The 19,915-nt window shown below is 38.2% G+C and overlaps 1 protein-coding gene across 1 annotated transcript in view; it reads left to right on the top strand.

The window, feature by feature from the left end:
• LOC106919985 (nephronophthisis 4) overlaps nt 1–19,915 on the top strand; it is a gene marked incomplete at its 5' end in the record, with an annotated part of 168,688 nt that overhangs the window by 83,467 nt on the left and 65,306 nt on the right. Inside the window, 1 exon segment of the mRNA XM_014990696.2 lies at nt 13,390–13,527. Within this exon segment, the coding sequence (XP_014846182.2) occupies nt 13,390–13,527 (138 nt within the window).

Genomic DNA, 19,915 nt, shown 5'->3' with positions numbered 1-19,915 from the left:
CAACCAAACTTCCAGTTAGTTTTATTATTTACACTTTTTTTCAGTTTAGAACATAGTAATTTTTTAAAGTGATACAGCTCATAAAAACCCAAAATCCCTGTCTCAAAAAATTAGCATATCATGAAAAGGTTCTCTGAATGAGCAATTAACCTCATCATCTGAATCAATAAAGTAACTCTAAACACCTGCAAAAGATTCCTGAGGCTTTTAAAAACTCCCAGCCTGGTTCATTACTCAAAACCGCAATCATGCTGCTGCTGACCTGACTGCTGTCCAGAAGGCCATCATTGACGCCCTCAAGCAAGAGGGTAAGACACAGAAAGAAATTTCTGAACGAATAGGCTGTTCCCAGAGTGCTGTGTCAAGGCACCTCAGTGGGAAGTCTGTGGGAAGGAAAAAGTGTGGCAGAAAACGCTGCACAATGAGAAAAGGTGACCGGACCCTGAGGAAGATTGTGGAGAAGGGCCGATTCCAGACCTTGGGGGAAGCAGTGGACTTAGTCTGGGGTAGAAACATCCAGAACCACTGTGCATAGGCATGTGCACGAAATGGGCTACAGGTGCTGCATTCCCCAGGTCAAGCCACTTTTGAACCAGAAACAGCGGCAGAAACGTCTGACCTGGGCTACAGAGAAGCAGCACTGGACTGTCGCTCAGTGGTCCAAAGTACTTTTTTTGGATGAAAGCAAATTTTGCATGTCATTCGGAAATCAAGGTACCAGAGTCTGGAGGAAGACTGGGGAGAAGGAAATGCCAAAATGCCAGAAGTCCAGTGTCAAGTACCCACAGTCAGTGATGGTCTGGTGAGCCATGTCAGCTGCTGGTGTTGGTCCACTGTGTTTTATCAAGGGAAGGGTCAATGCAGCAGCTATCAGGAAATTTTGGAGCACTTCATGCTTCCATCTGCTGAAAAGCTTTATGGAGATGAAGATTTCATTTTTCAGCATCACCTGGCACCTGCTCACAGTGCCAAAACCACTGGTATTACTGACCATGGTGTTACTGTGCTCAATTGGCCTGCCAACTCTCCTGACCTGAACCCCATAGAGAATCTGTGGGATATTGTGAAGAGAAAGTTGAGAGATGCAAGACCCAACACTGGATGAGCTTAAAGCCGCTATCGGAGCATCCTGGGCCTCCATAACACCTCAGCAGTGCCACAGGCTGATTGCCTCCATGCCACGCTGCATTGAAGGCTGCAAAAGGATTCCTGACCAAGTATTGAATTCATAACTTAACATAATTATTTGAAGGTTGACTTTTTTGGTATTAAAACACATTTCTTTTATTGGTCGGATGAAATATGCTAATTTTTTTGAGACAGGGATTTTGGGTTTTTGTGAGCTGTATGCCAAAATCATCTGTATTAAAACAATAAAAGACCAGAAATATTTCAGTTGGTGTGCAATGAATCTAAAATATGACAGTTTAATTTTTATCATTAAATTATGGAAAATAATGAACTTTATCACAATATGCTAATTTTTTGAGAAGGACCTGTAAATACCTGGACACAAAAGTTGTTGAGACAGCAAAATGTCCGGCCATGTCTTCTTGAAATAACCACAGACCTACTGGGAAAAGAGTTACCAGATGAATCTGTAATCAAATGCCACACTCATAATGATATGTGTATGATTTACTTAGTTGCAGTAGCACCTTGAAACAAATGCTTGTTTTCCACAAACTAAATTGGCGAGTCCTTTAACCACATGTCCATTGTTTCATTGTTCAACTGATGTGACTTGGTGTATTAGAGCCGGAGCTTCTCTGATTTGATATATTGGTTCTTTGTAATACACATTCAGGGTAGAGCTTTGGAGGCACCAACAAACTTGGCTGACCTTAAGTCACGTGAGCTCAAGGTACTCCAGAGCCTATGTGACTGTATTGATCACAGCAGCATGACAGTTTCTCATGAAGATGCACCCGAAGGCTTGAAGGTCGCCCACAATATCCAGAGGCTCCTGCATTGGCCGTTTATTACCCAGTATTTCCCCAGACTTCCTGCAGTCCTTTTCTAATATTACTTGTTACATCTGGAGGTGAACATGGTATTTAAGGTCTGGTTGAATCATACAACTCACTTTTATGTTGGAAATTAAAAGTGAGTTGTATTTTCCCTTAGAAAGTACTTTCTAAGGGAAAGTATTTTATTTAACATATACATATGAGACTTGCTGAGCTACATCTCAGTCAGGTGCTCCTAAGAATGGTCATAGATGACATCATGGACGATGTGCTGAAGGTGGAGTGTTCGAAAAGAGCAGGAGCTGTTAAATTGCGAAGTCAAATTTCTATCAAGTTATGTTTGATATATATGTAGCACTTTTCTAACAACTGAAGGTAAGTTATTTGACCGTCATTATAACTGTGCTTATAATCTAAACCTAACCAAGGACCTTTTATTGCTAACTGTAACTATGAACTGATCAAATATCTTAAGAAAGGTTTTAAGGCATTTTCATTAGTTGCAGTATTTCTGTTTTCAGCTCAAATAGCATCTATGACAGAGTTTTAAAAAAACCTCTACCACTAGGTCTCCTTGTTCAACAATGTGGTTTAGCCAAGACTTATAAAATGATTCCTGTTTGGAGCCAGAAGCTCGTTGAGCAGTCTTTATGCAAGACTACAATTTTTTGTGTGTTGTTTTTTCTTTCCCCATGTTGTGTAGACAAGGATCATAAATCTCAGCTAACACACACTTACACTGTCTTGTTTGTCCTCAAATATAGCAGGTCAAACCTATAAATTTTGCTAAATGTCAAGATAAATGACTTATCTGTCCCGGGTTTCCCAACATTGTAAGCAGGAGATAAAATTGAGAACAGGCTTGTTTACAAACATTTCTGTCTGTTTTTTTTTTTTTTTTTTTTTTCTTCACCTGTATGAGCACCCGGGAACATTGCGGATGTCAAAATATTCAGCAGAGTTTTTCTGAAATACTCAGCAGCCACATAGCAGAGAGGGAAATAACAGAAGTGTGTGGGTGCATATCTGTTGGAGATGTCATTCCTGATGAACGACAACAAAAGGTCTGTTTGTGTCAGTCACAGAACACTTGAATCACCTCGGAAACCTTGCAAGGAGGTGGGGGACTACTGATGATGATAATCACGCCTAGTTGCATCCAATCAGATTAAATGTCACATTAGCATCTGTTTATGTCAGAGGCTTCCCACAGGCAGCTAATATAGTACTGATCAATCCCTCTCTAACTTTGTAATATATTTAATTGTTCCGTGATTATCCTTCCACGACATCGAGTGCGAGTTCAGACGGCTTCTACTATCCGGTTCTGAGCAGGAACTTTACACTAACCATATGCGCCGAACATATGTGTTGCTGATTTGTGTATATTGTGTGTCCTGGCTGAGCTCAGCTGAGCTGCGGGGCGTAACCATCATCCTTCAGCCAGAGTGGAAGTGCCAATGGGGACTGGGAGTTGTGATAAATGGTGCTCTCTCTATGAGGATGAGGCTGAGGACACAGGCGTGCACACAGTAACACAGTTGAGTCCAAGCGAAGGAGGGACGATATCAGCTCTGTTTCAATGCCGGCTCCCTGGGCAAGAAGTGGGTCAGTTTGTCGACTCATTTTAAATTGAACCGGCGGGGGCTGCGAGCCACAGCAGCGCTGCACCCCTGAACTCTACAAATCGACCTTATTTTGATTAAGCTGCCAGGGCGGTGGGATTCCACAAGTGAGCAGCTCCCAGCAGCCGAGAACAGACGTCTGTGGTCACTCTGGGCAGCTCTTAGGGGACGTTAAGAAAAGGTGCTTAACTGAATACACTCTTCACTCTCGAGAGGATCTAAATTTTTAAGCTTAATTCCCAATTCCCAAATGATTTATTCTAATGTACTGACTCAAATTATATAAGTTAAAAAACCCCCCACTATTTTCACTACTTTTTTTTTTTATGTCTTTCATCACATTCCTGAACGTTCCCTTTACAGCTAACAAGATCCTTTTCAGTACATCACATTTTCAGGGTTTGAGGTTAGAGTTCAGCTGTTATTTCCCAAAAGAATCAATTAGGCTTGCCCCAATAAAGAAATATAACATCATAAAAGAGAATAAGTCGATTTAATAAGCTGTTAATACAAATTGCTGGAGGGGGGAGGAAGCATAAGAAGAAAAATTAGGGACCACTTCTGACAATTTCAGGATAATCGCAAGCCGAATTCAAAAACACCATCATTAGCAGCCAGTCTTACAAAGAGTTAGCAAACCTTCTGTTAAAAGTACGCTGGTGAAAAAATTGGCCTTGAGTGCCATTTAAAATGCTGCTCTCACCACATTTAAGATTGTGCTGTTTTTCAGTTTCATTGAATTGTATTTTAATGTAACCCTTTAATCCTTCAAATTTCTTTTATGGGAATCAAAAAGTAGAAAAAAATCTGTTGACAAAACTGCAATCTCTCAGAAAAAGATGATATTGTTGCCAAAGTAACATATTTTCCTCAGGATAAGCTGAAATAAAAGTGAAGGCTGTTGCAGAATCCTCTCTCCATACTAATGTGGTTTGGAATTAAAGGTGTGACGGCAATTGTTCTACAACACCATAACCATATGTTTGAGACATCAAGCATTTCAGCATTCAGCCTGTTTTAAATGTCAGACTGCTTTCGACATAGGGTGCATTCAATTAAAGCCAGCCTTATCTGAACTCTAGTTTGTTTGTCTAGAAGGTCTGGCTTGTTTTGGGAGGTGTGAATGCGTAATCAAGCTTGATGTGGACCAAAAAATTGAACTCTGGTCCATCTAAAAACCTAGGTCTCTGTGCAGTGTGAAAGCAAACTGCACCAGCTGAAAATGCAACAAACGTTGCGATTTTCTTGCCCCATCAAACATAGTCCACGCCCATATATTTCTGGGTAAATCAAGATGTGACACAGCAATTATTAATTCTATCATTTCTTAATATCCAGAGCATGGACAGTTATCTGATGGCCATCCAGGTCCTCCCAGAAATGAACGAAACAGAAAAACACTGTGTGAGGCTGAACTGTTGATCACTGAAGTCGCATTTCTGTCTAATTCAGCATGACATGGCCGCATTTTTTCCCACTTTTACAAAAACCCTGACATGGGAAGAGCAGCACAAACATTTTCCCTTTTGTAACATTGCCCCCATCCTTTTCAACAGGGATCCGAAACGTTGATTAATCTGCACCATCCTCCGCCGATACGCCTCTTTAAACAAGCTCCTTGCACATTGTCTTGTTTGCTGGCATTGTAGAAGCCTGATGACTTTCTTCTTGCTTGCATAAATTATTGATCCTTGACACTCTCCATTTGCCACGGTGCTAAAGATTTTGTGTTATTTATAGGCTGTATTTGGAATGGCGGCGGCGTTTGTTTGCCTCTGTTGATGATTATTTCTCCCATGAGTTCTCACATTGGGCAGCAGTCAGGCTTCAGGGTCGCGTTCATGTTCTGCCGACCCAGGTGGTCGTGTAGTCAGTGGGCTGAAGGTGAAGCTGTGTTCTACTTTGTTACTTGGCATGGGCTTGTTTGGCAACTGGCACCGACTCTGCAGCCTAATTTTAGCTCCTTTCCTTCACAGAGACTAGTTGTGCTGCTTCATCGTTTTTTGTAAACTAAACATGAATAGCAGGTTGCTTTTCTACGTTCAGAATAAAAATCTCTTTGCTTTCCAGCCTTTATTCTCCCATGTAAAGGAGTTAGAATCTCACAGTTTCTGATCTATTTCATTCGTGGAGCTAAACTGTAATTTATGAGAAAAGACCGTTTGAACTGAATAAAGACAAAAGTCTTCTGTGAGCCAAAGCTCAAATTGTTTTTGTGCCTTTTGATGTTTGAAGCTCTTTCACTAACTTCCTCATAAATATAGAAGGGAAACTTTTAAGTTTTTATAAACTTGTGTTTTTGGAACCGATTCTCTTCAATGTTCACATCTTACAAGGCCCATTAGCTTGAAAGGTTTTCTGTTAAAGAACCTTGAATTTATTTTGTCACCTTACAGCCGCAGGTATCTTTTATTGGGATTTCAAGTGATAGTCATGAATAATTGTGATAAACAAGAAAAATGTTCAAAAATTAAAATAATTCATAAAAGAAGTACATTGGTTCCAATCTTTTGAGTTATGTTTTTACCAGATTAGCATATGTAGTCTGACAGTTTGCTCATTCATTGTAAAATAACATCCATTCAGATTGAAAACATCTGCTAATATAATTTGTCTAGTTTTACCACAGATTCTTGATCTTGATCTTAACTCTGGAAGGTAAACTTTAACTCTTTTGCTGCCACTAATGCCTATTCTTCCAGGGTTACTTTCTACAAGGTGCTGATGGCTGTAGAGTACATTTGAAGATTTGCCATAAAAAAACCCAACAGAAAATATAGTGGTGAGACGACGAGTTTCATTTGTAGTTATTAAAAACTGCACATTTAGATTTTCATTTAAATCATGTTTAATATGAAACTAGTGAACTAACAAGTTCACATGAATTAAAGTTGATTCTATTTTTTCATTTTGTTTAACTCAAGACGATGGGTTTTAGTAAAGCATAGCTGGCAAGAATAAACAACGTTTTCGACTTTCATGAACTTCACCATTCTCCCCATGCTGTGGATGCATACACTGTGGGTGATAGTGTAGGAAACTCCCTTTTTTACAGGAGAAGGTCTGAAGGAAAACCAGACTCAGGATGGTCGGCCATCTGCCTAGACCGGTGGGGGGTGAGAAAACAGGAAGAGAACACAAACAATTTGACGCCAAGAATTTCATGAAGTAGGAAAACACATTGTTTCTCAGTGATAAAGATGGTGTCATCTTGGTTACTGTGGTTATTTATTAAAACCTAATTTTTTTATATAGTTTTGTCATCTTTGTTTGCTCTTTTAATGTATTTTTGTTACATTTCAGCCTTTTCCTAATGTTCTTCTCTCCTCTTATGTGAAATTGTTACCCATTCTTACAAACAGCTACCCCCACTAGTCTCCAAACTCCAAACTCTTTTCTTTTGTGTGTGTGGTTTTTTGTTGTTTTGTTTTTTTGTTTTGGACTCCCTCTTTGGATTGGCTTAAACCCTTCTTGTTATTTGCATGTCTATCTCTGAGACCTCCTGTTGAAACCTTGATTTCATGCTACGGGCTCTTTCTCTTCCTCCCATGCAGATGTTCGGGAAAGAGGCAAATGAACACTGATGTGGCTCATTAAAACACCTGACCCAGAGGAAGTCATGGTGCTAGAGCTGGAACATTTGAGGACTCAGAACAAATTGTGAAAGCGTCTCAGCTTAGGGGTTAACATTCTCTCCAAATACTGCCTCTGTGACATTTTTTTTCTACTTTTCCTGGAGAGAAACTCTTTTTCCAATATGTTCCGCAGGGTGCCTGACAGTGGTTTGAACTTCTTGTGCATTTCAACCCGTTCTTGTTGCTCTTCCTCTGTTACGGTGTGTTGTACCTGCATTCCTCTCAAATTATTCATCATCAATAACCCAAATCCTCCTGCCTGCCAGGTCTCCCCTTGGGTCCTCTGTCCTGTCCTGTGCCAGTGCTGACCAACAACTTCCCCATGTGAAAAATGAAACCAATATGGAAATACCAAAAACTGCAGTTTCTTAAATGGACACTGGGGAAGGTCTAAGAACTCCCGTTGGTCCCCCAAGTTGAAAAATGACCAGCATTAGTGCAAAAATAAACATGTTTCTGCCCTGGTCAAATTAATCACTGTTGAGGGTTGCACCGCACTGAGTGACAGGTGGGTTGCCCAGTGGACGCAGCTGAGTTTTGTTTTCTCTCAACTCCAGCTGCAAAACCCAAACTGGTGTAGCCTAATTCTTGTATAAATAGTTTTTAAACCGAAGCTTATCAGAAGGCACTGAATTTTTATGTTCAGGTGTAAAATGAACCTTTGAAAAATAAATCTTTTATGTGGAAAAAAGTTGTCTTTCAACTCCTATGTACGATTCCTACACATTTCTATAGTTAAAATTTCATAATATTTCGTAGTTCTAGTTTTCCCAGTCTTTCTAATCCAAGTATTAGTGTGCAAATACAAAACTGTATTGACACACAGATGGCTAGATAGATGGTTTTCCAGTACTTCCCTTATTTAGATTGAATGATTACTGTGTGTACACGACAAATCTAAGTGCTTTAAGCCTCAACTACAAACAAATGTGGAGCATCCAAGCTGACGGATAGCAACACTGTGATCATAATAATGACTTGTCATATAAGCTTTATTTCTATACAGTTGCATGAATAACTTTGACATTTAAAGAATCTGATGCTACTCGTGTAATGCTGTGAAAGCAGTTTTGTAATGTTGTAGTTGGTTTAAAAAACCGACTGGTAGTGTTTCTTGTGAAAAATACTAACACATTCTTAAAGTTCACTCCCTCTTGCTGGTTGTTCTGGTGGTTGAACAAACATTTTAAAATGCTTTTTGAATCTCCAAACTATTATTAGTCAGATTAATTTCTGTAATTTGTCAAATAACTTGTTTAAGACGTGACACTTGCTTTGACTTTGGAGTTGAGTGGAAAGACTTGAGACTTACTTGTGATATGCAAAACAATGACTTGATCCCAGCTCTACTGAAATCCTTTGTCATATGGTATTTCCCTCCATTAGATTATTTTTCATACATACTTACAATAAAAACAAATTTTTACCAAGGCTTTGTGGCTCCTTCAATGTCCCTTTCTGGCAATTGTTTTTAACTATCAGCATTTATTTTCCAAGCACAGCATTAAATTAGCGCCTGAGAGTTGTGAATGGTGACATATTTACACCCAACTATGTTACGGGGGTTTCAGTTTGAGAGCTTAAAATTGAGTAGCAAAGTGTTTAATGTATTAATATTTAACAAGCTTTACATCACGATGGCTTCTGCCAGTCTTATAAACTTATTTCTGCCCCTTATTAACTTAATTATAGAGTCAGCTCAATTTTTATTCTCAGTCAGACTCGAGTTGGGATTCTGGCTGGGCCAATCTAAGCCATCAATATTTTAGTGAAATATTAAAGATTACTTTAAACCTAAATCTGCCAGGGATATGAATATGTTTGGGCTTAGCTTTGTGTTTCTTGAGCGGTGCAATTTTAGAAGCTCACCCAGAGAACTGGACGCTTCCACTGGCGCCATTTAGAATTTGTTAGAAACCCAAATTGGCTCAGCTTGGTAGCGCTGCCTCTAAGAGAATGGGTTGAGTGGGGCATTTAGTTGTGGCATAGGTTTGACTGCCAAAGTTGTGAGCTCAGCCTGTGTGCCCTGACAGCCAAGCAGATCATCTGCTCATATTTTTGGCCTCATATGATCTTCATGTCTCCATGTGTGTGGATGCATGTGCGCGTGTGTGTGTGTGTGTGTGTGTGTGAGAGATCTTTTCATCCTTGGTCTGTCTTCTGTCTTTCACACCCTCGATGTGCAGAGCGCGGTGACTCACTTGCATCTGTGTGTAAAATGGGTTTTGGCTCAGCAGTACTTGCAGGGCCTGACTTGTGACATTACCCTGGCCTTCACACTTGTGGCATTTTGAAATGTGTGGATGCTTTGACCATCATCTCGGTGACCAAAACAGCCCGTTTTAGTCCTGTACATCTTGTGCTTAAAATGATGGGTATAAAAAATTGATTATCCAAATAAGAAGAGAATGTAAACAGATCTTTATATATATATTTGTTCATTTATAAGATGAAATACAGAATGGGAAAATATAAAAACATAACTTTACATTAATCTCTGTGTTGTTTTTTTTATTAAAAGGACATTTGTATCTAAAAGTACTGCTTTTTAGGACCAAATTCAAAAGCTTTAAAAAAAAATAAAAAAATGGTTACTCATTCAATATGGTACCAATGAAAAATCTAAATGTCTCAAATTAAAATCCAGTGCAACCAACTGCATTAATAATCACCTAATCAGAAAATAAAGTCCAGCTGTGAATTATTCAATCTCTACATAAACGCAGCTGTTCATACTTTAGAAAGGCACAATAAGCCCTCTAACATATCATTTGTTGTGATCTATTCTTTCCACTCAGTCTGTATTGATGCCTGCTGTGCCAGTTCTATAGCTATATATAATCTATAGAAGGCTATATTGTTAAACATATTTATGGGTTGGAATCCATTAATAGCGCTACCTCTACAGTCTAACTTACCCAGCTTAACAGCTGTAGTGGACACTGATGATAAATCTGTGCTTCTTGTTTGGGCACATCCATGACTCATAAAGCTTGATGGGGTCACCATCGATATATCAATGAGTTCACCATCATTTTCACAAATGAGCACATCCTATTATGCCTCTAAATGTAACCTTTCCTGTTCATGGGCCCAAGTAAAAATATTATCCCTCAAATTATAAAATCTTAAAAAGTTCAGAACTTTATTCATAAGCATTAAACTCCATTTAGTTACATCACAACTTTCTACATCGTTTAACTTAACAATCGTAGCAATTTCCTGAATGATGTGTAAAACACATTATAGTGCAAAAGCAGTAGAACTAGGTCAAGGGTCGGCAACCTTCAGCTCAGGAGCTGCAAGTGGCTCTTTGGACCTTTTTATTTTTATTTGTTTTTCAGCTTATTCTTGTAATAATTGCATTTCGACATATTCCACAAAAAAAAAAAAATACCAGTAATCTTTACCTAGATCTATCTGTTGTTATTAGGCTGGAAAATATATGTAAATATCAATATCCCATATAATAAAATGTAGCACACAGGAAGCATTTACATTGATTACCTCACTGAGAAGTTGAACACAGAGTCAGTAACGCAGCTCTGAAAGTCACACGCTGCTGTGGTTTGTTATTCCTTTCTATTTAAAGCATACCTGTTCTCAGCTTCCACTATCCGCAGCTCAGGTTCTGTGCTTCCTTCAAATGTGCTGTCAGAACACTCGTCTTGCTTTGCAGACAACTTATGTCTAAGTGTGGTTGCAGGTTGCACTGATGATTTCAGTAAAAAGGTGTTGAAGTTGTTGATGTTTTATTTGCAGCAGTATTGATTATGGGTGTTAGGCAAGCGAGCTAAATGTCTGTTTAAACCCGGAGCACTCTCCATGTGAAATGGAGAGGATGCGTGAACTCCTGTCAAACCTAATGTGGCTCATAAGAACATTCTCTGTGTTGTCAGCGATGGCCGTATTGCTAAGCAACAAGTTATAAAAATAAGTGTTCCCTTTAACTAGGCCGCTAGGGGAAGCTGTAAATGTTCTTGCTGTGATGCAGCATCTTGTCAGCTCTGGATGCTGTCCTTGTTAAATGGTAAATTCAGCCTTAGAAACAGTGGATTCCTTTGATACAAAGGTTACGGTTTCTGTTGTCTATTCTATTTTCTCCATAGATGGCATATCAGTTTAGCAAAGCTTTTCAGATAGACTGATCAGTGCAATAATTCATCTTAGGAAAATATAAAACAATGACCTGTAAACTTGCTAAGAAGCAAATTTAGATAGAAAATTGCTGATTCCCAGTGTTCTTTTGTTTTGTTTTTCAGTACATATTTAAAATATACCAGTAAATGAATGCAGTGCTGCATTGGTTTAAGAGTTTTAAATGCAGAATTCATAGTTTGCCTCCTATTAGCTAAGAAACATTGCAGGTATACAGTGTTATTTGAAAGTTAATTCAGCAAAATATTTGTTCATTAACTTTATCTTTAACTTTTTTCCTTAGTCATTTTTGATTTAGTAAGAGTTACCTTATCCAAAGCTTAAAATAGTATTTTGGTGGCATGTATTGTCAAGTCTATAAATATTAGGTCAGCGACGACTTTTAAATTTTGCTTTTAATCAACATCACAATGAATGTAAAATACTCAAACAGATGCAGCTGAAGAGCAGAGTTTATGCTTTCTTCCTGTGGGTTAAACCAAAAAACTTGTCTAAAAATATGAGGAAATAAAGCAAGTGTTCATATGCAACATCTTGGTTTTAAGGGCTCAAAAATAATTTGACTTAAATCAAATAATTCAACATAAAATGATCATTTCTAGAACTTGGTTAAAAATCCTTTGCTGGAAATGAAAGCCTAAAGTCTTGGTCTTATGGAGGTCACTAGATGTTGAATTTCCTTCTGCTTAATGCCCTTATAGGCTTTTACTGCTGTGGCTTTTAGTTGTTTGGACTAAGATCAAGTGACTGACTTGCTCTGTAAGCATATTCTACATCTTAGCTTCAATGAACTCCTGGGTTGCTTTGGCTGTGTGTTTCGGGTCATTTTCCGTCTGAGTCCTGAAATCCAGTCAATTTGACTTAATTTAGCTGGATTTAAGCAGACAGTACATCTCTGAACACCTCAAGATTCATTCAGCTCCTTCTGTCCAGAGTCACATCGTCAATAAACTAGTGTCCCAGGGCCAATGGCAGCAATGCACATTCAAGCCCACGTCACTGCCTCTGACGTTGGCGTGCCTCATTTTGGTAGATGTTGACCATATAGTTTTATTTGTCCAAAGCATGTCCTGCCATGTTTGTTGTTTTTTTTTTTTAGATGTTTTTCTTTAATAAAGTCCAATCTAGCCCTGATGTTCTTGAGGTTAAAGATTTGCTTGCATTTCTGTATTTACTTTCATTCAGTCTTCTCTTTTTTGTCGATTTAGGTATTGATACACCTACCTTCTGGTTGATCACTTTGTTGACTGTTGTGAGTGGATCTTCTTTCCAGAATTGTGTTTTATATTAAATACTGTTTTTTCAATCATTACATCAAATGGTCAACATTTAAATTCACTCAGTAAGTTGGAAAAAATTGCTTTGCAAAATAAAGTTTGGAGTGTCCTTGTTTGCCTTAGTTTAGAAGTACCTCTCCTGCTCTTTATACATAAAGAGAGCATCAAAATAAGAAACTTAATGCTGTTCATTTGCATTTGCAGCACCATTGACCACTTGGAAGCAGAGGAGAGGAAATATGCTGATAAAACAAGGACAATTAAAAAGCATCTACTTAAGCAATCAATTAAGATCCATTAGTAGCAAATATGAATCACGTAGACTCCAAGTAGAGAGGCAATGGTGCTCTTTCGCTTTGTATCAAGCTTGAAGCATCCCCCATTAGTAGTAATTGGTGTGTTCCCGATGCCACTTTTACATAATCTTTAAGTTGTGACTGGAAAAAAAAAAAAGAAAAAGAAAAAACTGCTCTCTTTTTCACATGTCTTCAGTATCAGAAGGGAGATGAAAAACAGTTTTAACCTGGGCGTGCTGGGAAAGACAAGCTTGTAGATGTGTAGGCAGGGGGTGAGGGGGTCTGATGGGATTCTAAGTGTTAAAGAGTAATGGGCTGCTGTTGTGATCTGAGGCAGCACGTGTCTCTCTGGCACAAAGTGTATTTCTTACCACTGTTGTTGGTAATCATAATAATAACAGCAAGTCGTTTGCATTGTTTCTCCGCAGCTCTCACTGTCTCAGCTGGCAGCTACTTCACGCTACCCGACCATCAGCCACTCCAGCTCGGCGTTACCGTGGCAACAGTCATTTCCTTCTCTGCTCCATCCTTCCCCATTGGCATCAGCCCACCAGCTGTCACATGTCGTAAGATTTCCACCCCCGTTTCCTGACACACACACACACACAGTCATGGTCTTGCACCGAAACTTCACATACATGCCAAAGGAAACGCACAAGCATTTAACAACGACAAGCATATACAGGTTTGACATTTCTACACAAAACATGCTAAACGGTTTGAATATCCTCAAGACAATGGAGGGAGTGATTGAGTTCAAGCATACAGAGCCTTGCTGGAGTCTTCACACGCCTTGACATTTTTCATATTTTGTCACATTACACCCGGAAATTCAATGTGTTTTATAGGACGCTGTGTGAGATTTTAGAGTACGTCTCTTGTGTCTTTGTGTTTTGAGAGACTGAAAGTTTTGTCCATTATTCGTTGTAAAATAGCTCAAGATTAGATGGACTGTATGAAGAGCATTTGTCATTTCACAGATTTTGACAGAGTTGTGCCACAAATTTCATGATCTCAAGATTTACTCACTCTTCCTGTTTTCAGCATTCGAGATAAATATTATTAGTTATGTAATCTGTTTTTTTATCTTTATGTAAATGCTACCTTGCTATTTTGTTAGTACAGGGTTTAATAAATCTACTTGTTTTGTATCTAGTCCAACCTTAATCTATAAATTCAAGCCAGTTTTGTGACATCGATAGATTTATTTTTCATTGATCTAGGGTAACTTAATGATGCACATTTAAAATGATGTTACAAACTACAACTCCTAACAAGCTCGATGAAATGAAGGGCATACTGTTAATGCACTCAGCTCATATACTGTTGCAAAGCCGAGGAAGTCAGCTGCACTGTGCGGATTTTAATACCTCTGGTGAATAATTTACTGGAATGATGCAGGAGTAACCTGCTCCCCGCTGTTGTGGGTGTTTGCTGCTGAGAATTGGCTAGGACTCATTTTGCCTTTGAAAGCTGCCTTGTCTCTGCTAAATTAGACCATGTTCCCCCACAATGATGCACATATTTGGGAAGTGATGCAGAGCACGTTGGAAACAGTGGTGCAATCTCACAAAGTGAGGAAAGATGAAGTAACCACACGCAAACGCACGCACACGCACGCACACGCACGCACGCACGCACGCACACACGCACACACACACACACGCACACACACACACACATACACATTCTAAACTGATTAGTAGAGAAATATATACACTTCTTTAACTTTTCACATTTTTGTACATGTACACAAAATCCACTACTATTTCTAATTTATTCATTATTTCCCAAAAGTGTGCATTTTGGAGTGAAACATGTTGTAATTTACAAGTGTATATAAAAAAAACAACTGCTCTCTCACCTATATAGAGACAGAGAGATTTCATCTCAGGCTTGGGTCCTTATTTTACCTGGTCCGAGGATTGTGCTCTTCTGGACTGCGATGACGGATGTTTCTCCAGGTATTTGTTGGCGCTCCGATGACCACGGCCACTACTGTTGCCTCCACCTGCCAGGCTCTTTCTAGCTCTTTCCTGAGCCCTTGGCATTTCTCCAGTTTCTCATTTTTTCTGATGTTTCCATCACTTGAACGACGACATCAATCACAACAGCTGTCCGCTGCTGCTTACCAGTGATCACATGGTTGGCCCGTTGCCATTTTGTCCGTTTGTATCTGAAAGTCCCCAAGGATCTTGGCTCGGTCATTCTCCACCACCTTGGGAGGTGATTCCCACTTTGACCTAGGCATCTCCAGTTCATATTCCACACAGATGTTTCTGTACGTGGCGCCAGCCACTTGGTTATGGTGTTTCATGTTTTCCTTTCCTGCTAGTATCTTACAGCCTTCAACCTACAACCTTCTGTGAGATGTTTACATTGTTCTGGGACTTCTTTGCACAGCCTGCATTTGGTATCTTGGCTGGTGTGGTAGATCTGTGCTTCTGTGCTGTCTTTCAGTTTCTGCCCCTTTGGCAGGATTTGGTCATATCAGTAAGTTCAGCTATTTGTCAGTGGTACATCCTAATCAGCTGTTCTTCTTCCCACAATGGTTCCTTCAGCTTCTTCTCTTCCAGTTTTTATTGTTTGCAACATTCACCAAGCTCTTCATCCCTTAGGATCTTCCTGATGTATTCCTGAAACTTGGATATTTCAACTTGGATGATGGCTCTGATAATCACTAGACCTCTATATAAAGGGGGACATTAGTGGACTCAGTGTAAATTAGGAAGGTAAGCATCTCGAGCTGTGAATGTTCAATCTATTATTCTAATATGTAGCCCAACTGCAAACCTACAAAAACATGGCTTGGCAAGGAGAGTATTAATTATAGAAGAATTAAATTAAGCAGAAAAAGGCAGCTCTGGATCTTTTCACAGATCCTCTATTCACTTTGAATAAGTGGAAAACATGGTTTCGGGATAATTATTAACAGCTTCTTTCACAAAACTAGCCTTTATGGAAGAGTAGCGAGAAGAAAACCGCTGTTCGAAGAAATCCAGCATCATCGCATGGAAAATGTAGAAAATCTTTCAGATTTATTCCCTGATTTGACATATTTTGAGAGTCATTGCTGAGGTTTCAGAAACACTAACATTCCTCATATTAAGGCTGCAAAGCTGCATGGAGCTGAAGGCATTAAGTGTTGACATGAGTGAAGCAAATAGATGCTGATCCTTATATCCAACTGGATCAGTTGTTTGTCTTGTAAAGGAGGACAAATGTGTGCATAGATAAAGGGCTAAAACAGACAGTTTGGGACTAAACAAAGGCAAGGGAATAAATTTGCTGGTAAAATATGTTTAACACAACATTTTTGTACAAAACTTATTTTGCTATCTATCCAGCTGTAGTGTCTTGACTAATGTTAAAAAAATACTATCTTTAACAACAACAAAAAACAGATATAATCTTGGTAGATAAAAGTTGGACTAGAAATTTATTCTGGCAGTCCTCCTCACAGCACGACTTGGTCTTTGGGAGCCAAATTCAATTGTATTTCTTTTTTGCAATATTGTGTTCCTGATTATTCTCTTATCTTCAGCAAGACTCATTCGCAGCTCCTGGATTATTCAGGCAATATGATTCAGAGCCTAAGCTGTATGGATTTCAAGCATAATAGATGGGAGAAACATAATAAAACAGCTGCTGTCTAGTTAGAAAACCCATTTCAAGTTGTACCGCCACACAACAACACCGCCTTTACAGTCTAAAGTGAATAGAAAGTGGAAAAAAAAACAAAAAAAAAAACCATCATTTCTCATTGCAAGAAATGTTTTGTATCTATTAGATAAATTGCTAAGATAATATTTTGCTTTCTGTAAATTTCCTTGGACTGCTACTGTTATACCCCAGTCATGCTACTATAAAATGTTAATTAAAAGAAATAGATGAATGAATGGAAGTCGACACACCCAATGCCTTTCTCCTGTGAGACACCATACTTGGCCAAAAAAACATTTTGTTTAATTTTACTTGTTCATTTCAAGCTGATTTTGTGTTTAGAGTGAGAATTTTGGTTTCTACATTAGGGGCAACTCAAAAGCTAGCAGTTAATAAAGTTAAGGAATATCTGACCCTTGCGTCACTGCCTGGAAATAGTTCTCATTTATAATGCCCTAGGTGGTTTCTTTTAGTAAATTACAGTTCAGAATTTACTGTTTAAACCTCCATTTGTCCTTGTAACCATAAAACTTGAGCACACCTGCCCATGAAAATCACTCATCTATGTGTTATCACATTGCAACAGCTTAATGTCAGCGAGTTCAAAGGTGCCAATTCTTTGGACCATTTAACATTTTTAAAGCTACTGTCTCATCCCATGCTAACCTCAGAGTTTAAGATGCTGGCTGTTCAATCACATGTTGTACACTCGTGTGCTTTATGCATATACAACAACATGGTATTGGCCAATATTATTACTGACATGTTTGATGGAAAGTCAAATAATATTCAACTCTGTCTTCAGATAGGCAAGCTAAACTGTGTGTGAGAAGCCAGAAAGGAAACATAGACTAGAAAATGTCTTCATTAGCTCTCTATAGATAATTGTTGGTGTGGTCCAACTTCCAGCTGTGTATCTGTGACAGTGAAGGAGGGATTAATGTTTTCACTAAAAACCACATTATTCCTTGTCTGTGAGCTCCCCTCTCACGATGAGCTAAAAATCTATACAGGCTATACATCTACAGATGTAATTAATGAGTTATTATTTCTTAATTTGTTTCACAAACACACACATATGGGATGTATTTTGGATAGTAATCCATAAATGTTCAATACTAAAGTCATATTAAGAACTGAAGCTGTTGTTTTCCTGTACCAACACAATGGCAACAATGCAAGAACTTCTTTCCAAATCATTAACTGTCTTTAATATCTTATCAGCTGCTATTAATTGTATATAAAGTCAATTTAAAACCAAAGCAAACCCACAATTCTGACACCTTTATACAAAAACATTGCTTGCATAAATTACATTTAATAATATTTACTTAATTAAAAACTAGTGTTCAGAAGGGAAAATACTTCAGTTTTGACTTCCTTAAGTGGAGCATAAAATATATTGCCACTTATTATGCACAAAATTATAAAAGAAAAACATAAACCTTGATCATTTTAAGTCAGTCCTACATGTTACCTCAGAAGCTGTTGTGTAGACTCCTATTAAATTCATATTTATTACAGTTTCAGTGTTTCTATTGTCTCTGGCAACAAGTAGGTTCGAGGTCAAAGGCTTAGGAGAAATGGACAAAATATACAATGGGCTGTTTACAGCATTTGTAATCATGAATATAAAGAAAAAAACATTCTGTTTCATATGGAATAATCCATCTAAATAGTCAGTCTCATTTATATGATGGGTGTTTTTGCCAGGGCACCTGCTGTATGTTAAAGCCTCATTAAGATGTCATTGTGAAACTGAGCGAGAGGCGATCAGTGGAGCTGAAATTTTGCAGTGGAATTAGAAAATGGTGGAGACAAATTTGAATTCTTCTTATGCAGTCTCCACTAAAATAGTGCGTGTACAAAAATCACATAGTCCTTCCTCTGCTGTTATAAAATCATGCTCTGAAACTTACAGTGCTTTGGAAAAGCCTCGGTGTGTTTTAGGTAAATGTTTTTGTGATAGATCAGTACAAATTCTGTAAAGTGAAAGGAAAATAATTCAATTTTTTTTGTTTTGTTTTAACAAACAAAAATGTGGCATGTATTCATCTGCACTAAATCTGTACTGAAATGTTTGACTATTCTTTTTTGGAGGTCACTCTAATTAAATGGTGACTGTTTGTAATGATCGATTGCCAAATCTAGCCACAGACACTCTATCCACATCTGAACTTTGACTAGGCCATTCTAACATGAACGTCCTTTGGTCTAAACTCTTCCATTGTAGCTCTGGTTGTATGGTTTAGGCTTGATGTGCTTGCTGACCAGTAGAGGTCTTTTCTACCTCCACTGGTCTTTTGTATCCAGTGTATTGATCTTCACCCACCTTCACACTAATGGTAACCAGTTTCCCTTTTCCTGTTGAAGGAAAAGATGCACACAGCATGATGCTACCTATACCTAGTTGTTTTACATGTAGATGAAAAGCAAACTTTAAGTCTCATTTGACCATATCACATTTTTTATGTTATTTTTTCAGCAAACTATAATCAGGAATTCTCATGGTTTTCTTTCAATATAGTCTTCAATATATTATTGCAAAAATGTGAAAACAAAGTATTAGTTTATTTCCACTCAGCAATTCAAACCTTTGTTTGTACTATCACGTCATTTTTTTAAAATATATACTAGTTTGATTTGTTAATTTGAAGAAATGTGAGAACGTTCTTGGGCTATGAATACTTCTGCACTGGACTCCACCTTGGTTTATGATGCTTTAATGAAACGTCTTTGAGTTTCTGAAAAATATTTGACACAAATCCAGAATCACTAAACTAGAATTTCGGAAACGTTCATCTGAAGCACACGGATCTCAGCTGTTGTAGTTCAAAGTGATGTGCTGCAAGTGAAACTGGAATCTGACCTATAACTTGTAGGACGCAGTGAGTGAGTATGATGAAACTGCTTCCTTCACTTCTGACATCCTCTGGTTTCCTCCAAGTTTCTTTTTTAATAGAGATAAAATGTCAGACCACATTTTTTTTTATTGTTGCGTTTTGTGTTTCTTTCCAAAGACAAAAAAATAATTAAATGCAACTATTTAAAGTTTTTGTAATTAGAGAGGCGCCAAGATATTAGCCTAACATTAGAATCAAACAATAATTCTTGATCGACTGAATTTTATGTTTTCCCAGTTATTAAATGCATATTAAAAAAAACAATCGATAAACAGATAAACTAACAGAATGTAAAATAATGGGGGGGGGGGTTATTTCAAAATCAGATTTTGGTGCATAAATAGGGATGAGCTTTTAATTTATTCATGTTCTAACTTATTGGATTTAA

The sequence above is a fragment of the Poecilia mexicana genome, unplaced genomic scaffold (assembly GCF_051168715.1).
Source record: "Poecilia mexicana isolate PSO_F unplaced genomic scaffold, ASM5116871v1 scaffold_7, whole genome shotgun sequence".
Lineage (NCBI taxonomy): Eukaryota > Metazoa > Chordata > Actinopteri > Cyprinodontiformes > Poeciliidae > Poecilia > Poecilia mexicana.
The sequence above is the reverse complement of the archived record's forward strand: the minus strand, read 5'-3'. Positions and strand labels throughout refer to the sequence as shown.